Source organism: Salmo salar, chromosome ssa29 (genome assembly GCF_905237065.1).
Source record: "Salmo salar chromosome ssa29, Ssal_v3.1, whole genome shotgun sequence".
Taxonomy (NCBI): domain Eukaryota; kingdom Metazoa; phylum Chordata; class Actinopteri; order Salmoniformes; family Salmonidae; genus Salmo; species Salmo salar.
Genome location: NC_059470.1, coordinates 14,729,719 through 14,752,260, shown reverse-complemented (window position 1 = coordinate 14,752,260; position 22,542 = coordinate 14,729,719). Strand labels below are relative to the sequence as shown.

Here is a 22,542-nt window from a genome sequence, read left to right as displayed (position 1 = left end):
CAATCAGCGTTGACCTAAACCAGAGAGTAAGAGGAAGCGAGAGGCCCAGCTCGGCGGAAAATCTTTCTGTCTGTCCCTCGTTTATCAACCAACCGTAAAATCTAATCTGACTGTAAAATAGCCTTGTGGTCATTTTCACGCAAAGATGTGTATTTATCAATGTGAATGTGATCGTTTGAGGTGTACAAATCCCATGTCTGCTCTGAGCTGGGTGTACACAGTTTTACAGGTGAACAAGTGGTGATGGTTTTGGAATACATGATAAAATAGAACTTGATTGTCAAAGTACATAATAGACTAATAACTGGGTTTGATAAGTAAACAAGATTAGGGACCAATCAGAGAGCAGGGTTATAATGATGTCATTATGAAAGGACCAATCACAGAGCAGGGTTATGACCATGTCATTATGAATGAACCAATCAGAGGGCAGAGTTTTGATGATGTCATTATCACATAAATATAATTAATCTGTCTTTATTTCAGTTAAAATCAACAGACATAGTAAACAAACAGCAAAATGTGTCTGTATATCTAAAGACAACTTAGAGTATAATGCATTGAAAGGTGACACATAGCCTACTATGGGAGTAATTTTTAGGGTGGATGTAACCTATCTATAGATGTAGCCTCTGTCTGTGCAGTAGGCTGTTAGCACAGGGCAGGCAGGAGAACTGTTGAGGGTTTCGGATGCACTGGAGGATCATCAGAGTTCTGTGAGGAGACAAGATTCAAAATAACAATGTGCAATCTACTGTGCTTAGGGTTCTGTTCACTTTCCCAAAATTCCCAAGTTTTCCAGAAATCCTGGCTGGATGTTTCCCAGAATCAGGTTTGAACTAGAAAAGGACATTTCCTAAGGAAAATGTGTATGCTTGCTAGTCTTAAAGTGTTTATGCTTGTGAAATAGTAGTGTCAGTGACTGCAGTAATGGTAGTAGTAGTAATGGTAGTAATACGGTTTTCATAAACTATGGGTTAGTTAAAGTTAGTTATTTTGGGGTGGTTTGTAGGTGTAGTTATTGAAGAGGGTTTTTGTGGGTTAGTATAGTAGGCTAGCAGGAGTACTATAGCATCTTAAGCCATATCATGTGTTTTTAAGCTCTCAAAATGTTTTAGTTGGAACATTATGATAGTTCTGTGGCATTGACTTCAGTTTAGAATGTTGAAGCCTCCATTCTGCCATTGAAATGAATGGGGATACAACAAACTTTATAGATTATAAAGTATGAATGCTTCCAAAAAGCGGTGTTGAGGTAATCTAAGTTGAGTCAGTCAGCACAATGTTGGGGCGGTGTTTCTAGCTGGAACGGATCAAGGCAGCGGCAAATATTTGTTTTGCCTTTGAAGTCTATGGAGCTTTTATCCTAATTTAAAACGGTTATAGTTCAAAAAGTACAAATAGCATCAACAATCTTTTGACAAGCAATCTACAATGAACAAAAATATAAACGCAACATCCAACAATTTCACATTTTTTACTGAGCTACAGTTGAAAGTAAATTGAAATAAATTCATTAGGTAGGCCCTAATCTATGGATTTCACATGACTGGGCATAGGCCCACACACTTGGGAGCCCACCCACTGGGGAGCCAGGCGTGGCTACACGTGGTCTGCGGTTGTGAGACTAGTTGGATGTACTGCCAAATTCTCAAAAATTATGTTGGAGGCGGCTTATGGTAGAGAAATCACCATTCAATTCTCTGGCAACAGATGTGGTGGACATTCCTGCAGGCTCCCTCAAAACTTGAGACATCTGTGGCCTTGTATTGTGTGACAGAAGTACACATTTTTGAGTGGTATTTTATTGTGCCCAGCACAAGGTGGAGCTGTGTAATGATCATGCTGTTTAATCAGCTTCTTGATATGCCACACCTGTCAGGTGGATGAATTATCTTGGCATAGGAGAAATGCTCACAAACAGGGTTGTAAACATATTTGTGCCCAACATTTTTGAGAAATAAGATTTTTGTGCGTGTGGAACATTTCTGGGATATTTTATTTCATTTTACAAGTTGAGTCAGTCTGTAACATGTCAAAGTTGGTTTGGTCTTTGTAGCTTTAACAGTTCAAGAACAGTGGAAAATCCAAATGGCGTTTCTAGCTTTAAAGGTTGAAGACTAGTTACAGTCCAAACTTTTACCATGTTAATAACCTATGCCAATTGAAATGCATTGGGATTTATGCAAATATGGTTGTAGTGTCAAAAATAATCAGTAGTATCCCCCAATTCTTTTTCAAACAACAGTCTCATAGTAACGTGTGCGCTGGGAGTCGAGAAGCAAGTTCAGGGAGTGAATAATTTCATAAATGAACAAAACATAATACAAAACAAGAAACACAAACAACGCACAGACATAGAAACAATGACACCTGGGGAAGGAACCAAAAGGAGTGACATATATAGGCTGAGGCGTGAGAGCCTGATGAGCCGGCTGAGACCTCCCTGGTTGCATTGGTCGAGGCACGGGAACCTGTTCACCCAGCTGAGGCATAGGAGCCTATCGAGCCCGCTGAGGTATAGGAGTCTATCGAACCCGCTGAGGAATCACAGCCTGTCGATCCCGCTGAGGTATGGAAACCCGTCGAGCCAGCAAAGGCAGGGAAACCCCTCGAACCCGCCAAGGTATGGGAATCCTACAAACCGGCTGAGGCCTCCCAGGTAGCTCCAGTTCTGACCCCCAGACCCGACATCACCTCCAACACAAAAACCAAAAAACTCTCTGATGCTTCCCTTTGGTGAGGCGTCATTCTGTAACGTGTGCGCTGGGAGTCGGAAAGCAAGTTCAGGGAGTGAATAATTTAATAAATGAACGAAACATAATACAAAACACGAACAACACACAGACATGAAACAGAAACAATGACACCTGGGGAAGGAACCAAAAGGAGTGACATATATAGGGCAGGTAATCAAGGAGGTGATGGAGTCCAGGTGAGTGTCATTATGAGCTGATGCGCGTAACGATGGTGACAGGTGTGGCCATAATGAGCAGCCTGGTGACCTAGAGGCCGGACAGGGAGCACACATGACAATCAGTGGTAGTCTGGACGTTTTAAAATTGCTTTGGTGTTGGTAGCTTTTACGGTTTTGGCGTTAGAGGTTCCAGCAGATGGCAAATAATAATAATAAGTATGACCAGTTTCTAAAATTTGCTTTGCTTTCAGCAAGCATACCTAATAAGAAGGAATACTCAGGATTTCTGGAAAACTAGAAAGTTACCGAAATGTTCAAAACAAATTGTGTTTTAGTGAAGGAGAAAGTGAGGTATAGGTGATGTGACTTACAGGTCACTGTCTGTGCAGGTCCAGCGGAACCCTCTGGTCTTTAGGACATTGATCAAATCCACAATGGAACCCTGAGTGCAGGATTCTCTAAAGGAGGATAGAACGAGGATACATAAAGTACATAACATACAGTATTTCTAAAGGTTGGTGTATTGTAGACAAACCATTTGTATCTGATGCAACTTGACAATAACATAATTTGCATCACATTTGCATAGATAAACTTATTTTGTGTTGATATTGAAAGATATGCCCAGTTCGTAACTTGGGTGTTTATCTAGGGTTCGTTCCAAATGGCACCCTATTCCCAATGTGGTGCATTACTTTTGACCAGGCCCCAACGGGCTCTATGTATGGAATAGAGTGCCATTTGGGACGCATTCCTAGTCATTCTCACATGAAGGGTCCCTCCAGGTTGGCCACCACCTTGATGTTGACATGATCCACCATTCTGGGGTTCAGGCTGTCTAGCTCCACACTCCCAAACATGCTAGAACAAGATGAAAAGGACCAGAGTGAAACAATCACTACCACTGTTAGACCACTATGTACTGTCAGTGGCTGTCACGTCTTCGTCTTACCTTTTCCTGTTGAAAGCATTCTCTATGGATCCATTGAGCAGCACTGTGATGTTGCCACATGCCGCTGCAGCAAACTGGCAAACATACAGAGATGAGGCAATCATAGCCAGACATAGTCCACAATATACAGTAGACATGTCATGCAGTCACCCAGTATCTCAGAATCACAAGGCATATCCCTACCACAAAAATACTGCCATGAGATTAGTGGCATTCGTGTAATTTAGGCTACCATTTTGTGAGTGAGCTTACATTTTGTGAGGCTTGTCTCCACAAGGAATAGACAGGATGGTTTACACACGTTGACCAGTCTGGGCAAGAGTTGAAATCAAAGCCTAACAATGAGAAACACATGAAGGAGCTTCATAAGAAAGAGCCAGCCATTTTTTACATAGAAAAACCACCACAGAGACAAAGTCAATGACATCCGCTGGGAAGATTACATTATCCTTCTAAGGAAAAGCAAAGTCATTCTCCTTGTTTGATTCGTGTGCAGAGCAGGGGGGGGTCTCCGGTGCAAAATTGGAAGAGTTTACCACAGAGATGGGGGTGTAAAACATGGTGTTGTGATACAGCTGTGCTACATAACACCCTATGTGTGCGATATCCCCCACTCTGTCTCAACTTCCTCTAAGCACTGACCCAAACATTACATCTGTGGCCAACCACAGAGCCCGAGCCTGTCATATTGTGACCTCTCTCCTCATCAGGGGCTTTGGAGTGATGGCTTGGCGCCCACTGGAACAACTGTTCCTTCAGTTTTTTGGGGAACAATGTGAAGAGAGGAATCATAACTCTCTCTCTCTCTCTCAGATCATGATGAATCCTACCTCTGTCTTTCTCTTCCTGTCCGCACCAGATGAGGTCATTAAACATGTATCCCACCAGCGTGTCCTCCAGGGTCCAGAAACGACGTGTTACAGCTGCATAGCTGTGCATCAGCTCCCTGGTCTTACTCCAGAACAGCAACTACAAAAACCACAAGGGCAACAAGCACAAACCAGATACTAGATATCAGAGGAATCATACAGTAGATACTCAAGAAATCAAAGATACTCAAAAACACAACACAGTCAGTTACATCCTCAGAGGATTCAGGGCCCGTAATCATAAAGCGTCACAGGGTAGGAATGCTGATCTAGGATCAGGTCCCACCTGTCTCAGATGAGAATCCAGCGCTGCCATGGTGATACTCACCTTACCACATGTCAGAGTCTGTGGCGTGGCATGGAACATCCTTTTGTAGTCCTTAACCTTCACGTTACAGCGAGACTTCCTCATGACAGCCTCCTCAAACTCCCTCCAGATCTCCTCACAGTCATAGCTACAGTAACACACACAGCACTTTTACCTACAGTACCAGTCAAAAGTTTGGACACACCTAGTCATTCCAGGGTTTTCCTTTATTTTTACAATTTTCTACATTGTAGAATAATAGTGAAGACATCAAAACTATGAAATAACACATATGGAATCATGTAGTAACCAAAAAAGTGTTAAACAAATCAAAATATATTTAATATTTGAGATTCTTCAAAGTAGCCACCCTTTGCCTTGATGACAGCTTTGCACACTCTTGGAATTCTCTCAACCAGCTTCATGATGTAGTCACCTGGAATGCATTTGAATTAACAGATCTGCCTTGTTAAAAGTTAATTTGTGGAATGTATTTCCTTTTTAATGCATTTGAGCCAATCAGTTGTGTTGTGACAAGGTAGGGGTGGTATACAGAATATAGCCCTATTTGGTAAAAGACCAAGTTCATATTATGGCAAGAACAGCTCAAATAATCAAAGAGAAATGACAGACAATTATTACTTTAAGACATGAAGGTCAGTCAATGCGGAAAATTCCAGGAACTTTAAAGTTTCTTCAAGTACAGTCGCAAAAAACATCAAGCGCAATGATGAAACTGACTCGCATGAGGACCGCCACAGGAAAGGAAGACCCAGAGTTACCTCTGCTGCAGAGGATAAGTTCATTTGAGTTAACTGCACCTCAGATTGCAGCCCAAATAAATGCTTCACAGAGTTCAAGTAACAGACACCACTCAACATCAACTGTTCAGAGGAGACTGCATGAATCAGGCCCTCATGGTCAAATTGCTGCAAAGAAACCACTACTAAAGGACAAAACTAATAAGAAGAGACTTGCTTGGGCCAAGAAACATGAGCATTGTACATTAGACCGGTGGAAATCTGTCCTTTGGTCTGATGAGTCCAAATTTGAGATTTTTAGTTCCAACTGCCTTGTCTTTGTGAGACACGGAGTAGGTGAACGGATGATCTCTACATGTGAGGTTCCCACCGTGAACCATGGAATAGGAAGTGTGATGGTGTGGGGGTGCTTTGCTGGTGACACTGTCGGTGATATATTTAGAATTCAAGCACAATTAACCAGCATGGCTACAGCATTCTGCAGCGTTCTGCAGCGATATGCCATCCAATCTGGTTGCCGCTTAGTGGGACTATCATTTGTTTTTCAACAGGACAATGACCCAACATACCTCCAGGCTGTGTAAGGGCTAATTGACCAAGAAGGAGAGTGATGGAGTGCTGCATCAGAGGGCCTGGCCTCCACAATCACCTGACCTCAACCCAATTAAGAAGGTTTGGGATGAGTTGGACCACAGAGTGAAGGAAAAGCAGCCAACGAGTGCTCAGCATATGTGGGAACTCCTTCAAGACTAATGGAAAAGCATTCCAGGTGAATCTGGTTGAGAGAATGCCAAGAGTGTGCAAAGCTGTCATCAAGGCAAAGAGTGGCTACTTTGAAGAATCTAAAATTGATTTGTTTAACACTTTTTTGGTTACTACATGATTACATGTGTGCTATTTTATAGTTTTGATGTCTTCAATATTATTCTACAATGTAGAAAATAGTACAAATAAAGAAAACCCTTGAATGAGTAGGTGTGTCCAAACTTTTGACAGGTACTGTATTTCTAATCATAGATAACATTTTTCAAAATGTCATGTTGAGAGCATGTTGCATATAATTAAATAAGATCCCTTACGAAAAAACCACATGAATTTCACGTAATCACGTGATCTCATGTGATTTTATGTGAAGTTAATGTGATAACATGTGACAACATGTGAGCACATGATCTCATGTGAAATAAATGTGACAACATGGGGATGCAAAAAACATGTGATACCATGAAAATACACATGACATTTGAGCACATGTGATAACCCAGGTGTTAAATGGCATTGAGAATATTTTACTTTAAATGCTTAATTTACATTAATTCAATTTAAACAGTCATGGTCCCCTGCAGGTTTTGGTTAGATTCTGGTTTGTTCCAGGGCCATCCCCCAAGAACATTTTTAAAACATAGTGTCAACCTGAAATGCAACCTGAAATGTCCTGCTGCATGTCCTTCCATACCACCAATATTTTCAAATGTATAAAAAAAGGTATATCACATTTACATAAGTATTCAGAACATTTACTCCATACTTTTTTAAGCACCTTTGGCAGAGATTACAGCCAGACAGGATTGGGTTGAGGCAGAGATCTGTGGAATGGTACCAAAACATTTCTGCAGCACTGAAGGTCCCCAAGAACACAGTGGCCTCCATCATTCTTAAATGGAAGAAGTTTGGAATCACCAAAACTCTTCCTGGAGCTGGCCACCTGGCCAAAGGGAGCAACCGAGGGAGAAGGGCCTTGGTCAGGGAGGTGAACAAGAACCTGGTGGTCACTCTGAAAGAGCTCCAGAGTTCCGCTGTGGATATGGGAGAACCTTCCAGAAGGACAACCATCTCTGCAGCACTCCACTAATCAGACTTTTATGGTAGAGTGGCCAGACGGATGCCACTCCTCAGTAAAAGGCACATGACAGCCCGCTAAGAGTTTGCCAAAAGGCACCTAAAGACTCTCAGACCATGAGAAACAAGATTCTCTGGTCTGATGAAACCAAGATTGAACTCTTTGGCCTGAATGCCAAGCGACAGGTCTGGAGGAAACCTGGCACCATCCCTATGGTGAAGCATGGTGGTGGCAGCATCATGCTGTGGGGATGTTTTTCAGCAGCAGGGACTGGGAGACTAGTCAGGATCGAGGCAAAGATGAATGGAGCAAAGTACAGAGAGATCCTTGATGAAAACCTGCTACAGAGCGCTCAGGACCTCAGACTGGGGTGAAGGTTCACCTTCCAACTGGACAACAACCCAAGCACACAGTGAAGATAACGGAGGAGTGGCTTCGGGACAAGTCTTTGAATGTCCTTGAGAGGCCCAGTCAGATCCCGGACTTGAACCCGATCGAACATCTCTGTAGAGACCTGAAAATAGCTGTGCAGCAACGCTCCCCATTCAACATGACAGAGCTTAACAGGAACTGCAGAGAAGAATGGGATAAACTCCCGAAATATAGGTGTGCCAAGCTCGTAGTATCATACCCAAGAAGACATGAGGCTGTAATCGCTGCCAAAGGTGCTTCAACAAAGTATTGAGTAAAGGGTATGAATACTTATGTAAATGTTATATTTCGTGTTTTTTATTATTTATTTTTTGCAAAAATAAAAAATGAACAGTTTTTGCTTTGTCCTTGTTGGGTATTGGGCATAGATTGATTAGGGTAAAAATGTAAATGTAATCAATTTTAGAATAAGGTAAAATATGGAAAAAGTTAAGGGGTCTGAATACTTTCCGAATGCACTCTATATACAAAAGTATGTGGACACCCCTCCAAATTAGTGTATTTGGCTATTTCAGCCACACTTGTTGCTGACAGGTGTATAAAATCGAGCACACAGCCATGCAAACATTGGCAGTAGAATGGCCTTACTGAAGAGCTCAATGACTTTCAATGGGGCACTGTCATAGGATGCTACATTTCCAACAAGTCAGTTCGTCAATTTTTTGCCCTGCTAGAGCTGCCCCGGTCAAATATTGGCAGTAGAATGGCCTTACTGAAGAGCTCAGTGACTTTCAACGTGGCACTGTCATAGGATGCCACCTTTCCAACAAGTCCGTTCGGCTGGAATGGTGTAAAGCTCGCCGCCATTGCACTCTGGAGCAGTGGAAACACATTCTCTGGAGGAGGAATTAAGGGTCTGGGGCGGTTTTTCATGGTTCGGGCTAGGCCCCTTAGTTCCAGTGAAGGGAAATCTTAACGCTATAGCATAGAATGACATACTAGACGATTCTGTGCTTCCAAATTTGTGGCAACAGTTTGGGGAAGGCCCTTTCCTGATTCAGCATGACAATGGCCCTGTGCATAAAGCGAGGTCCATACAAGAAATAGTTTGTCGAGATCGGTGTGGAAGAACTTGACTGGCCTGCACAGAGTCCTGACCTCAACCCCATTGAACATCTTTGGGATGAATTGGAACGCCGACTACGAGCCAGGCCTAATCGCCCAACATCAGTGCCCAACCTCACTAATGCTCTTGTAGCTGAATGGAGAGCCTTCCCAGAAGAGTGGAGGCTGTTATAGCAGTAAATGGGGGACCAACTCCATATTAATGCAATGATTTTGGAATGAAAAGTTCGACGAGCAGGTGTCCACATACTTTTGGTCGTGTAGTGTAGTTGTCCTCCGGCTACACCATAGCGCTACCCCAGAGAGTGCTGCTGAGGCTACTGTAGAACTTCATTGCAAAACAATGTGTTTTAATCAATTATTTGGTGACATTAATACATTTTGTATAGTTTTATCTAAAAAGGATAACTTTTTTAATGTTTCACAATAAAAAAAATATGAAATTCACTGTTGAGGATGGTTCTTCCCTTCCTCCTCTGAGAAGCTTCCACTGATTTCACAGCTACACATGAACTCACATGGTACAGTTCGCTACCTTGTAAGTATAATGGGAGGGCAAACTGTAAACTGAGGGACCGGAGGTCCTTTTAAAAATTTTAAAGCTCGTGTCTGGAGTCGGACACGAGCTTTGCTGTACTATAAGGCAGCCCCCCCACACCTCTCTGATTCAGACACATTTCATTTGAAGGCATTCAGTTGTACAACTGACTAGGTATCCCCCTTTCCCCTTATAGAGAGTTTAGTTTGAGTTAAGTCGGGTCTCTCTCCCTCTCCCCCTTTTCTTTCCCGCTCTCCTCACTCTCTCCCCCTTGAGGTGGATATCAAGTGATCTGGAGTAGTACTTGCAATAGTTTTCCACTTCTACTTTCTTAACACCAAGCATCATAAAACATTATGACACAGTAATAACCATGTCATAATATGTCATAACAGTAGACATGACTTGTCATAACCTGTCACAGTACAGTCATAACTCATGACACATATTTAGACCTGTTGTGACATTTATTGCATTATTTTATGGCTGGTTATGACACCTACATAAGAGTGTTAAAACCCACAAAGCCTACCAGATTACACCATTGCCTACTTGAAAACATCATGTGTATGTTATATAACATTTTCTGAAATGTACCATATTCAATTATTGTAATTGTGCACACACTGATGTCAGACATGTACCTACTGTACCCCAATGATCTGTTGCTGATGACTGGGATGAATGCAGGACCAGATTTCAGGAGCAGGACAAGACACTTTCTTTTTGACTGATGACTGACATATGGGCATGCACGTGATAGGCCTATCTGGCTTATATGATTATGATGGTCATAATGCTTCTTGGCAGAATCCAAAAGTGTATTTTTTTTGTCCAAGTAAAACGACACAGGATGGTCATAATACTTCATGACAGTGTCATAAAGTGTATTTTCTACAAGTTATTTAAGCAATAAGGCCCGAGGGCACACACACACACACACACACACACACACACACACACACACACACACACACACACACACACACACACACACACACACACACACACACACACACACACACACACACACAGTTCAACTCCCAGAGAAAGGGAGGATGATGTGGGACTCAGAGGAGAGGTGCAGAGTCTGTCACAAGAAGCTGTGTAGAGCCCAAAGCTTTATGACGCACTACCAATTGCACTGCCCCCTTTAAACTTTTATGACCGAAGACATTGGTTGCCTTTGTTTTCACGCCCTGATTAGAATTATGATTCAAGGAAATGGATAGATTGTAGTGTCCAAAAGGGTGCTAGATGTAGCCACGCAGTCTCACGCATTATGTCGCTAGCCCATCACTCTCTAACAGGAGGGAGTGCATTTATCTTAGCTGTGACATATTCGTTCTCAACAAGTACAGAAACATCACTCACGCCTCTCCAATACAGCCCCCTCTCTGCCTGTGAGGCTGTGACAGACATGGTGGGCCATGTAAACACAGCTGAAGTTGGAAGATTACATACGCTTAGGTTGGAGTCATTAAAACTTGTTTTTCAACCACTCCACAAATTTCTTGTTAACAAACTATAGTTTTGGCAAGTCGGTTAGGACATCTACTTACAGAAGTAATTTTTCCAACAATTGTTTACAGACAGATTTTTTCACTTATAATTCACTCTATCACAATTCCAGTGGGTCAGAAATGTACATACACTAAGTTGACTGTGCCTTTAAACAGCTTGGAAAATTCCAGAAAATGATGTCATGGCTTTGGAAGCTTCTGATAGGCTAATTGACATAATTTGAGTCAATTGGAGGTGTACCTGTGGATGTATTTCAAGGCCAACCTTCAAACTCAGTGCCTCTTTGCTTGACATCATGGGAAAATCAAAAGAAATCAGCCAAAACCTCAGAAAAGAAATTGTAGACCTCCACAAGTCTGGTTCATCCTTGGAAGCAATTTCCAAATGCCTGAAGGTACCACATTCATCTGTACAAACAATAGTACACAAGTATAAACACCATGGGACCACACAGCCGTCATACCGCTCAGGAAGGAGACACGTTCTGTCTCCTAGAGATGAACGTACTTTGGTGCGAAAAGTGCAAATCAATCCCAGAACAACAGCAAAGGACCTTGTGAAGATGCTGGAGGAAACAGATACAAAAGTATCTATATCCACAGTAAAACTAGTCCTATATCGACATAACCTAAAAGGCCGCAAAGCACGGAAGAAGCCACTGCTCCAAAACAGCTATAAAAAGTCAGACTACGGTTTGGAAATGCACATGGGGACAAAGATCATACTTTTTGGAGAAATGTCCTCTGGTCTGATGAAACAAAAATAGAACTGTTTGGCCATAATGACCATTGTTATGTTTGGAGGAAAAAGGGGGAGGCTTGCAAGCCGAAGAACACCATCCCAACCGGGAAGCACAGGGTTGGCAGCATCATGTTGCGGGGGTGCTTTGCTGCAGGAGGGACTGGTGCACTTCACAAAATAGATGGCATCATGAGGGAGAAAAATTATGCGGATATATTGAAGCAACATCTCAAGACATCAGTCAGGAAGTTAAAGCTTGGTCGCAAATGGGTCTTCCAAATGGACAATGACCCCAAGCATACTTCCAAAGCTGTGGCAAATGGCTTAAGGACAACAAAGTTAAGGTGTTGGAGTGGCCATCACAAAGCCCCGACCTCAATCCTATAGAACATTTGTGGGCAGAACTGAAAAAGCATGTGCGAGCAAAGAGGCCTACAAACCTGACTCTGTTACACCAGCTCTGTCAGGAGGAATGGGCCAAAATTCACCCAACTTATTGTGGGAAGCTTGTGGAAGGCTACCTGAAACGTTTGACCCAAGTTAAACAATTTAAAGGCAATGGTACCACATACTAATTGAGTGTATGTAAACTTCTGACCCACTGGGAATGTGATGGAAAAAATAACAGCTGAAATAAATCATTCTCTCTGCTATTATTCTGACATTTCACATTCTTAAAATAAAGTGGTGATCCTAACTGACCTAAGACAGGGAATTTTTACTCGGATTAAATGTCAGGAATTGTGAAACCCTGAGTTGCATGCATTTGGCTAAGGTGTATGTAAAATACCGACTTCAATTATATATATGCATTCGTGAAATGTTAGGTGCTTTGTGTTTGTTTTGCATGGCCACTGATGTGATTGATTTGCGGTATAATTACATCGGAGTGGAAGGTGGCGAGATGACATGTCCTTTTTACAAATTGACGTCTGGTTTCACATGAGGTTATTGTCATTCATTGTACATTTGTACATATTACGCTTCTTTTTTTTAGCTACTGTAACCATGTTTTCAGACCTGCTTCGAACTTTGCCTGCTTTGATAGTCATAAGAGCAGATTAACCACCATAACTCTGTACCGAAACAAGAAGTACTTTAAAGGATCATTGCTAGAGGTTGACAAAAACACTCATGCGAAGGATGCATTGACTGTGGACCCCATTGCTTACTCAGTAAAGGAGGTACAGTAAAACTTGTATGTTTTTATGAGCACTTGCATTCCACCGTTGTGATCATTCCAATGAAAATGAAGGGTAATTGAATGAGTAAATGAAGTGTGAGCACATTGAAGCAGTTTGCACTCAGCATTCATGACACAGGCAAACACACACACACACACACACACACACACACACACACACACACACACACACACACACACACACACACACACACACACACACACACACACAGAGAGAGTGCCTGGATATTGGCCATATATCACGCACCCCTAAAGTGCCTTATTGCTATTATAAACTGGTTACCAACGTAATTAGAGCAGTACAAATACATGTTTTGTAATACCCGTGGTATACGGTCTGATATACTATGGCTGTCAGCCAATCAACATTCAGAGCTCGAACCACCCAGTTAATAATTAAGCAATTAGGCACATGGGGGTGTGGTATATGGCCAATATACCATGGCTAAGGGCTGTTCCTAGTACGACGCAACGCGGAGTGCCTGAATACAGCCCTTAGCCGTGGTATATTGGCCATATACCACAAACCCCCGAGGTGCCATATTGCTATTATAACTGGTTACAAATATAATTAGAGCAGTAAAAATAAATGTTTTGTCATACCCATGGTATACGGTATGATATACCACGGCTGTCAGCCAATCAGCATTCAGGGCTCGAACCACCCAGTTTATAATTTATTGTTGAATACTCGTTTCTGATTGGTTAAAAGGGCATTCTAGAATGGACATTAAAACCAGATAACTGGACAGTTAGATATCGGGACACCTTGCAATCATGACGCAATGAGCGCCTACACATGCAGACCTTACTTGCTACAAAGTTACAGAATGCTAAACCAACAACCACACAAAACGGATTTAGAAAAATTGTAAATGCAGGTCTTACGAGGAACAAACTTTGCTTGCAGACTTTCATTGATTTGTTTTTGCAGAGACATATTTTGGGAACGTCTGGTGACTTAACGTGGTGAGTGATGAACAAGAATGTATCTGGTCCCTACTGTTGCTGTCAAATACTTCCACGTTTCTAGTTTGACCAGCTGTTTTCAGCAACTGATATTTTTTAATTTGGTTGTCATATAGGCAGGTTTGCTAGCAACAATTTTCCAAATTTCTAGCCTAGTGTTGGATATACAATGCGATCTCCTAGTTATGAAGTGTTGAGTGTCCTGACGAGAAGGCAAACTTTTCTACCAATGCCAGGCAAAATCAGCCATTATCAGCTCATTGTTATGGATGTATCCAAATGAATGTCAACAGAAAACAGCTACTTTGCTGTTACTCTACCTGCAAAGGTTGTGACTGTGTGAGCCGTAGCTAGCTGGCTAGCTAGCAAGCAAGGAATAAGAACGCTGCCAGCGAGCATGGCAACGGAACATAAAAAACGAATGGCTGGGTCGCGTCCATAAATATCGAACTAAACGAACGAATGACTGGGTCCAAAAGATGAGAAAGTATGAATTCACTTATAAAGATGAAAATATCAACAACAACAAAAAAGTATTTCTACAGGTAAAGTAAATGTGTGCTTTCATATTGTTTTCTTTGGCAACTGTAAGCAGTTGTATTTTATTGTTAGCCTGCAATACTTTATTATAAAAGGTGGCTATTTTGTCTATGTTCCACAAACACTTTTTCACATGTGAAATCATGTTATTTTCCACATGTGAAATCATGTGGTTTTCCGTAAGGGATTCTATGTTAGAAATACATTTGATTTGTCAAGACACTAAGTCGGTCAAACTGCCTACTTTTTCATGTCTTACCCACACTTTACCTGGAATTAGGGCAAACTAGTGTTATGTAGCTGTAACATCGACCAATCACTATATGTTTCAGGTTAGGTGTCGTCCCCATCTCAGCTCTCAACCCATCAGTGCAGAACAGGACAATGGAAAACCCTGATTAAATAAATAAAACACAATACCTCTTTCAATGTATTCATCAATGTCTATAAAGGAGTTATTTCACTCAGGTTATGGAGGTACTATAGAAAATAACTCACATAATATGAGCATGTGGAATATGCTAGAGGTCGACGAAGACTTCTGAAAGGTCATGGTGTTCAGAGCTCATGGATGGAGCTCTCCAAGGTACGCCCCAGACCCCGCTAACTTTCAGAGTTAGGCCCTGTCACTGTCAATAGAGAAAGAAAGAGTGAGTGAGAGTAACAAAGTGTGTGTATGTGTGTGCACGTGCTTGGTGACATCAATTGACATCAAGAGCGTGAAGTCAATGAAGAGACAGTGTATGAACTCAATTAACTCAGTGTATCATCAAAGCAAACCTTATTTGACACATGCCCCGAATACAACAAGTGTAGACTTTACCGTGAAATGCTTACTTACAAGCCCTTAACCAACAGTGCAGTTCAAGAAGAAGAAAATATTTACCAAGTAGACTAAAATAAAAAGTAATAATAAAAAGTAACACAATAATAATAACGAGGCTATATACAGGGGGCACCAGTACCGAGTCAGTGTGCGGGGGTACAGGCTAGTTGAGGTAATCTGTACATGTAGGTGGGGGCGAAGGGAATATGCATAGGTAACTAACAAACAGCGAGTAGCAGCAGTGTAAAAGAGGGGGGAGACGTTATAATTTCATGCTCTCTCTCTCTGTGTGTGTGTGTGTGTGTGTGTGTGTGTGTGTGTGTGTGTGTGTGTGTGTGTGTGTGTGTGTGTGTGTGTGTGTGTGTGTGTGTGTGTTTGAATGCTTGGTGACCTCAAGTGAGAGGTAAAAGATGAGACGACCCATGTGTTATCCCAAATGTGACTCTAATTATAATTTCACGTTATACTACTAGGAGGCACATTTGTGCACTGGGGGAAGAGGTCAACCACTAGAAGTTTGTAGAAAGACATACAAACAGGTCAGGTTAACATTTTTGGTAGGTAGTGTAAGATTCTGGTCAGTGTGTGTAATAGCGAGGAGTTGGCGAGTCGGAGGGTATGACTTTAGTTAGGGTTCATGAGTTGGGATAGTAGAGTAACAGTGTTTACCAGTGGCTGGCAGAGCTCCTTGCGTCTCTCACTACTCTCAAGAGAACACACACAGGGTTTGTTGCCTGTTACATCTAATCAGCTAAGGGAATGTGGCTGTCTCTTCCCACTGTCTTTGTGTCCTGTCATAAAGGTGGTTGTCTTTCAGCTGTTTACAGTAGATGTAAGGGTAAACAGTCCATCAAGCACACGCACTCAAATTAAGGCAGACATTACTGATGAATGACACATTTTTTGTTAAAAGCCAATCATCCATTTTCTTATCACTCATGAAGTACAGTACAGTTCAAACTCACCAACTCAACACCGATACCTTACCTAAGATTAGAATAAATCAACAGGAAGCAATAACATGGTAATGAATCGGTAATCATGTCAAACATATTCAATAGAAACACAGTCAAAAAACCAATACATACAAACCAGACAAAGACCAAGAAGTGCTTACCACTGCATAAGGGACACAAACATTGATGAGTTGATGAACAGTTAGCTCCACAACATCTGGATGTCCGTAGGAGTGGTGTTCATTTCCCTCGTTGCACAGTAGCAGTGTCCTGGGGTTGTGCAGTGGACATTAACCTCCTCCCTTGGCCACTAAGAAACCTGAGGGGCTGGGCTCCCAAAACTAGGCCTTTTCCTGCCACAGAGAGACAGACAGATGGCCCGCATGACTCTCATTACAACCGTCTCCGGCCCACATGACTCTCATTACAACTGTCTCCACACAGAGGGCAGGAAAAGGACTCTGGGGAAGGACACTTACCATATGCAGGGACAGGGGCGAGCACACATACATCATATGAATACATAAAGATATGCCTTTTGAATTGACTTATATCTTACTTTAAGGCTGGATAAGGGGTGGATTGCCAATCAACATACGGTGTGTGCAGTATCACTTAGTGGCCAGTAGATGGTGGTAAATGTCTTGTTTGTATGCGAGTTGTGGTTTCAATCCCCATCCCAGTCTTTCACTGTTTCAATCATACATTACCAGGAAGTTGTTCCTTCCATCACATACAGTATAATAAAAATTGCATGATTATAATTATAATTTGTAGATTATAACCCCTCTCCTCTCCCCTAGAAAATAGACTATGATTTCTCTTAGCCAATTTACCTGGTCAAATGAACACATATTTTAATGTCTGTTTCATGCAAATCCTTGTTTCTGCTGATATCTTGGTAAACCAGGTTACACAGAACTCTAATATAGAACTACAGACACTTTCGGGTAATATACATATTGTAGGGAATACATGTTTAATTTCAGTTTAATTGTATATATCAACAGCTTAAAGTCTTACATTATCATATTTCATTTCACAAATAATTATATCCAATACATGTATTCACTCTTATTACATATTGATGTGTGTGTGTGTGTGTGTGTGTGTGTGTGTGTGTGTGTGTGTGTGTGTGTGTGTGTGTGTGTGTGTGTGCGCGCGCGCGCGTGTGCTTCCATCTTGTCCTGTGCACATGTTCTCCCCTACTACAGATGAAGCTAGAGACCGGAAAACATACAGAGAGAAACATTACATAACTCTTGTAATCACGCAATACAATAATCAGTATTAAAGGACTGTAATTCCTACAATTGATGTATACAAACTGTACTATGGCTTGCTATTTTTTTTGCAAGAAAAATAGGCAAGCAAACAACGTTTTTTTATGTAGACGTTAAACGAGGTTGAGGGATTACTGGTCATACCTTTCGGAGGTCCAGCACATCCTGCAGCATATATCGGATTCTGGGGGAGGTTGTCCTATTCTTCACAATATTCACAATCACGTTGTAGTACTGGTCCATTCTGGGCTGTGGAAGTATAGACAGGCCAAGTGAATGTAGTTGACTGATTTATAGAATCTATTGGATTGATCTATCCAATCATTTGGGATTAAAATGCACTGTACTGTACTCGTATAAATATAACAGATCACATCAATAAATCAATACAGTGCTGTACCCTGTCCTTCTCTAAGCCCTTGCCGATGGTGGAGAGCATTGTGCACAGACACTCCAGAGAGTTATCGTCGCCATCCTTAGATAGCTTTACGATGCAATCGTGCACAATGGCTGCTGTAAGCATCTTCAACTGGAACAACTCGCAAATTAATCTGATGTTGCCTAGAGACCGTCTGCACCACATGGCCTTGGCCTCCTCCAGTCGCTGGCTGACCTCCCCCTGGAAGGTTAGGACAGGCTTCACAAGCTGTATCAGAGTTTAATTAAGCACTTTTGATAAAATTATAATTTAATTGGGAATAAAACCATTTATTTCCACTGCAATGTAAGGAGCAAATTCCGATGTCATATACTGTATGTCAAATATGTGTTCAGTGTGTTCTGTCTATGGAGTAACCAAGGAACATTTGTTTTAATGACACACATATTGTAGTGAAATCAGGGGGTAATCACAACCAGGGCTGGGAACTAGCAACTGTCAATCCAACCCCTTAGCTGTTAAACCAAGAGATCCAAACCTCTTTCCAAGTTCACAAGGTGTCAGTTTAAGCTAGTCCCTAAAATATGTTATTGTACCTTGGTGGTGGTGTCCAGCTCCTTCTGCTTTCCTCCAAAGAGCTCAGATTTATTATTCTCAAACTCAAACTGGCATCGATTCAGCAGTAATTTACGGAAATTCAAAGTCACTCTCGGATTACATGACGTTGGCACTTTGAGCTGAAGAGTAAAAAGAATGTTACAAAAGTAAAAATGCCTGTGAATTAATGTTTTAAGTGGTCCTCACATTTGGCAAACAAGAGCTAAGAAAGGGAGATGGGCACAAACACAGTTACAGACTTACCCCCATTAGGCAGCGGCACAAGTTGGCGTAGACCACAGAGCTGGCAGGGTGTGCTATGGCCCTCTCATATATGAGGTCAATGATGCCCTTCAGCTTGTCTTCTGTGTCAATGGTGAGCTCAGTCACTACTACCATCAACTCCCCAAAGTTCTTAGGAGTCAGCCTGTCCAGGATGTGACACATAGGGACAAACAGCTTCTGCATCTGTGGATCTTCAGCTTGCATGGTTTCCTTCAAGCCCTTGAGGACAGAAATGGGTGGCATGGCAAAATATCACTGGAAATATTCATTTTAGAAGGTACTACAACACAACTACAGTAGGCACTTACCAGGTTATGTTCTACTGACTCCTCACTGACAAGATTGCCAGTTATATCTAGACCAGATCCAAAGATTAGAGAGAGATATATAAGTAGAGCGAGACAGAGAGCAGAAAAATAAATACATCAATGTGGAGCCGCTGGTAGTGTCCTAGTGGAGACTGTAGACATTGTACATTTGCACTGTCTGAGCTTTGCTACCTATTGAATACACTGTACACATCCTCAGCTGTAGATGAAGACATAAGGAAAAAGAGAATGGAAAAAAGAGAATCTTCTATACAGAACAATCCATTAAGAGACACATTGAGTCATATTTAATAAGTACCTGTTTTAGAGAACTTCACCAGTTCCTCTGAGCAGACATCCTCTAGTTTTTCTTTCAGTGCAGAGGTGGACATCTTAACTTTCTGAAAATATACTTCATGACCAACAGGTATCCTAGGTATGTCTTCAAATCCAAGGGGGGCAAATAGAGACTTGCAGCTCTAGATTCAAACAGAAATAAAAAGAGAGATGCAGGATGGTACATAGAGAGAAAACAGAAATATTTCTATGTACATGAAAATTACAAAGGAGCATAGTTACCAGAACCATATTTTTCTAATATGGTTCTGAGAGTTACTAATGCTGCAGTACCTGGAGGAAATGGATGTGATCCTCTGTCTGTGTCAGCAGTATAATGTTAGCATCAATCTTCCTCAGTTCAACATTGTCCTTCTCCAGTGTATCTAGAAGTCCTTCAGTCTCGCTCACTATATCCCTCTCCTTAGCTTTGATCATCTCTCTCACCTCAGAGCTTCTTCTCTCAATGAAGCGGATCAGCTCAGTGAAGGTCCTCTCACTGTCCACCACAGCTTCCTGTGCAGAGCACTGATAGGGAATTCAGAAAGTAGAAATGTAATTGAAGCCGCCATCGTAATGTACTTGTTTACAACCTACATTGTTGCGGTTCACAACTTACCTGGTTGTAAGTTTTAATAATTCCTGAAAACATTCTGTGGTTTTATTTTAGCATTGCAAATATGGCTCTACTTGAGCACCATGAACATGTTGCCCAGTGAGAAACAGGTTGAGTGACTAATTTCTCTGCTAATCTAACTACAGGAGAGCTGCCAGGAAATGAGCCAAGAAATGTCCCTTACATGTTTACCGACAACAGCCTGTGCCGACGAACAGTTCATTAAAAGCTTTGACTAGTACATTAGAATTCCTTACATGATTTTCTGTTGATACCCTGACACACTGCAGCCACCCTCTGCTTTTAGACGTTTCTCTTTGCAATGTGTTTTGTCCTTTAATGTTTCCATATTTTACAGGTCAAAACTTACCTTGACAGAACCCATCATGTTTTGCAGGTCCAGCATCGCAGTTTCCCTATTCTTGATCTTCTGCTGACATTCCCTTTGTACCTTCCTCACCTGTTCCTGTGAATATACATAAACCCTATTTGATAGTATTAATGCTGTGATGACAACAACAACAAGATTACATTGAAAGACAAAAGCTTTCTGGCAGTTGGGCATACCTGTTTCTTTGCTCTTTCAGCTGGAGCTACAACAGTTTCATGACCTCTGTGTTGATCTATAGCACACTGATAACAAATACATTGTTGATCAGTGCAGCAGTAGACCTCCAACAGTTTGCCATGGTGAGGGCAGATCCTCTCATTTAGTTGTGTGGAGGCTTTACGCAGACTATGTTTCTTCAAAGCTGTTGACTCATAGTGAAGCTGAATGTGAGTCTCGCAGTATGAGGCCAGACACACCAAACAGGACTTCACTGCTCTGTGTTGTTTACCAGTACAGATGTCACATGGCACATCTCCAGGTCCAGCATACGGCAGAGAAGGGGAAACTTCTTGTCCTGTCTTCTTCAGTTTCCCCACTACTTCAGTTAGCATGTTGTTTCTGCTCAGGACAGGCCTTGGGGTAAAGGTCTGTCTGCATTGAGGGCAGCTGTAGATAAGCTTTTGATCATCCTGATCCCAGTGACCCTTAATACAAACTTTACAGTAGCTGTGTCCACATGGAATAGTCACCGGATCGTTCAGTAAATCCAGACAGATTGAGCAACTAAACTCATCCAGGGACACTGAAATACAGGCCTCTGCCATGGTCACTGTCATTAAAAACACTAAGAATAGTCACATTCAGTTTCACTTCTCTGAAACAGTTCTTCTTCTTCACAATGAACTGACAGGTGCATACACCGCCACCTACTGTACTGGAGTGTGAGTTTGGTCACAACCTATCTTTTATTTATTTAACCTTTATTTAACTAGGCAAGTCAGTTTCTTATTTACAATGACGGCCTTCCCCGGCCAAACCCTAACAATGCTGGGCCAATTGTGCACCGGCCTATGGGACTCCCAATCATGACCAGTTGTGATACAGCCTGGAATCGAACCAGGGTCTGTAGTGACGCCTCTAGCACTGAGATGCAGTGCCTTAGACCGCTGCACCACTCGGGAGCTCTTTGTAACTATACCATTATATTCTCTCAACTAACCCTACGTTTCTAATAAAATAAAATTCCCAACAAACCTCATTACTCCCATCACCCCCACACAAAATACCAGCCACTCCCCATGTCCGTTCACCCTCTCTTTTTATATATTTTTTATTGAACCATTATTTAACCTCTCTGACCCTTTCAAACAACATCTCCCTTTCTACATCATACATTTTCACAAAAATTTCCTCTACCATACAGCCATTACACATTCAAGTACCATGACTCCATCTATTTCAAAGATTAATTAAACCCCGTAAACCCTAATCTCACCTACACAACATCAATTCCTCCCTTTCATCTCCATTATATATGACACTATATCCCGTACAGATTTCCTTGTACTATAAAAATGTTTGCCCATTCTACTTTCATCCCATTGTCTATGCCAGCAATCTAACCCATTTTTCAGAATCAATGTTTTAATTTCCCCTCTACCCAACTGCACCTGTATATCCACAATATTATTTTTCACGGGTCGTTTTGCTATTATATCTACTATATCATTTCCATAAACTCCTGTATGACCCCTAATCCAACAGAACTGGATTTCAATACCAATACCAATAACCCCAACAACAGCAGCATTATTTATAATCATAAATTCTCACGTTCTGACTTTCTAGATCTTAAACTACATAAAACTGATGTAGTCCCAACATATTACTACTCTTCTTGGTTGCACCTTCTCTATCCATGGCAATCCAACAATTATCACAACCCTTTCTGTTGAATATACAGACA

The 22,542-nt window shown here is 41.7% G+C and overlaps 2 protein-coding genes across 6 annotated transcripts; both read right to left on the bottom strand.

The window, feature by feature from the left end:
- Window positions 1-236: 236 nt before the first annotated feature.
- On the bottom strand, window positions 237-17,133 carry LOC106590199 (ADP-ribosyl cyclase/cyclic ADP-ribose hydrolase 1). 3 transcript variants are annotated; one of them, XM_014180955.2, is made up of 10 exons: window positions 16,603-17,133; window positions 15,158-15,288; window positions 14,930-15,053; window positions 5,067-5,193; window positions 4,700-4,838; window positions 4,122-4,204; window positions 3,870-3,943; window positions 3,686-3,778; window positions 3,289-3,375; window positions 237-714 (listed from the first exon to the last, which is right to left on the bottom strand). In XM_014180955.2, exons 2-10 carry the CDS (start codon window positions 15,210-15,212, stop codon window positions 618-620), a joined length of 879 nt encoding a protein of 292 aa, XP_014036430.1. In that variant the 5' UTR covers window positions 15,213-15,288; window positions 16,603-17,133; the 3' UTR covers window positions 237-617. The 3 variants fall into 3 exon arrangements, with proteins under 3 accessions (XP_014036430.1, XP_045566570.1, XP_045566571.1); XM_045710614.1 differs by lacking the exon at window positions 237-714 and adding an exon at window positions 1,241-3,005; XM_045710615.1 differs by lacking the exons at window positions 237-714; window positions 14,930-15,053 and adding an exon at window positions 1,241-3,005.
- A 282-nt stretch (window positions 17,134-17,415) lies between these two features.
- On the bottom strand, window positions 17,416-21,451 carry LOC106590198 (E3 ubiquitin/ISG15 ligase TRIM25). 3 transcript variants are annotated; one of them, XM_014180951.2, is made up of 10 exons: window positions 20,813-21,451; window positions 20,616-20,711; window positions 19,924-20,157; window positions 19,613-19,772; window positions 19,294-19,340; window positions 18,965-19,204; window positions 18,700-18,840; window positions 18,125-18,370; window positions 17,869-17,973; window positions 17,416-17,661 (listed from the first exon to the last, which is right to left on the bottom strand). In XM_014180951.2, exons 1-10 carry the CDS (start codon window positions 21,410-21,412, stop codon window positions 17,650-17,652), a joined length of 1,881 nt encoding a protein of 626 aa, XP_014036426.2. In that variant the 5' UTR covers window positions 21,413-21,451; the 3' UTR covers window positions 17,416-17,649. The 3 variants fall into 3 exon arrangements, with proteins under 3 accessions (XP_014036426.2, XP_014036428.2, XP_014036429.1); XM_014180953.2 differs by having other exon boundaries at window positions 18,125-18,343; XM_014180954.2 differs by lacking the exon at window positions 18,125-18,370 and having other exon boundaries at window positions 20,813-21,450.
- Between the last annotated feature and the right edge of the window lie 1,091 nt (window positions 21,452-22,542).

Excerpts from the sequence above, each read along its gene's own strand:
- LOC106590199 (XM_045710614.1), bottom strand. The coding sequence starts at position 15,212 with ATGACCTTTCAGAAGTCTTCGTCGACCTCTAGCATATTCCACATGCTC. Across the intron at positions 15,054-15,157 it reads ATTCCACATGCTCATATTAT|GGTTTTCCATTGTCCTGTTC; the intron begins GTGAGTTATTTT and ends TTATTTAATCAG. Across the intron at positions 5,194-14,929 it reads CTAGTTTGCCCTAATTCCAG|CTATGACTGTGAGGAGATCT; the intron begins GTAAAGTGTGGG and ends GTGTTACTGTAG.
- LOC106590198 (XM_014180951.2), bottom strand. The coding sequence starts at position 21,412 with ATGACAGTGACCATGGCAGAGGCCTGTATTTCAGTGTCCCTGGATGAG. Across the intron at positions 20,712-20,812 it reads CTGAAAGAGCAAAGAAACAG|GAACAGGTGAGGAAGGTACA; the intron begins GTATGCCCAACT and ends GTATATTCACAG. Across the intron at positions 19,773-19,923 it reads ATCACATCCATTTCCTCCAG|AGCTGCAAGTCTCTATTTGC; the intron begins GTACTGCAGCAT and ends GTTTGAATCTAG.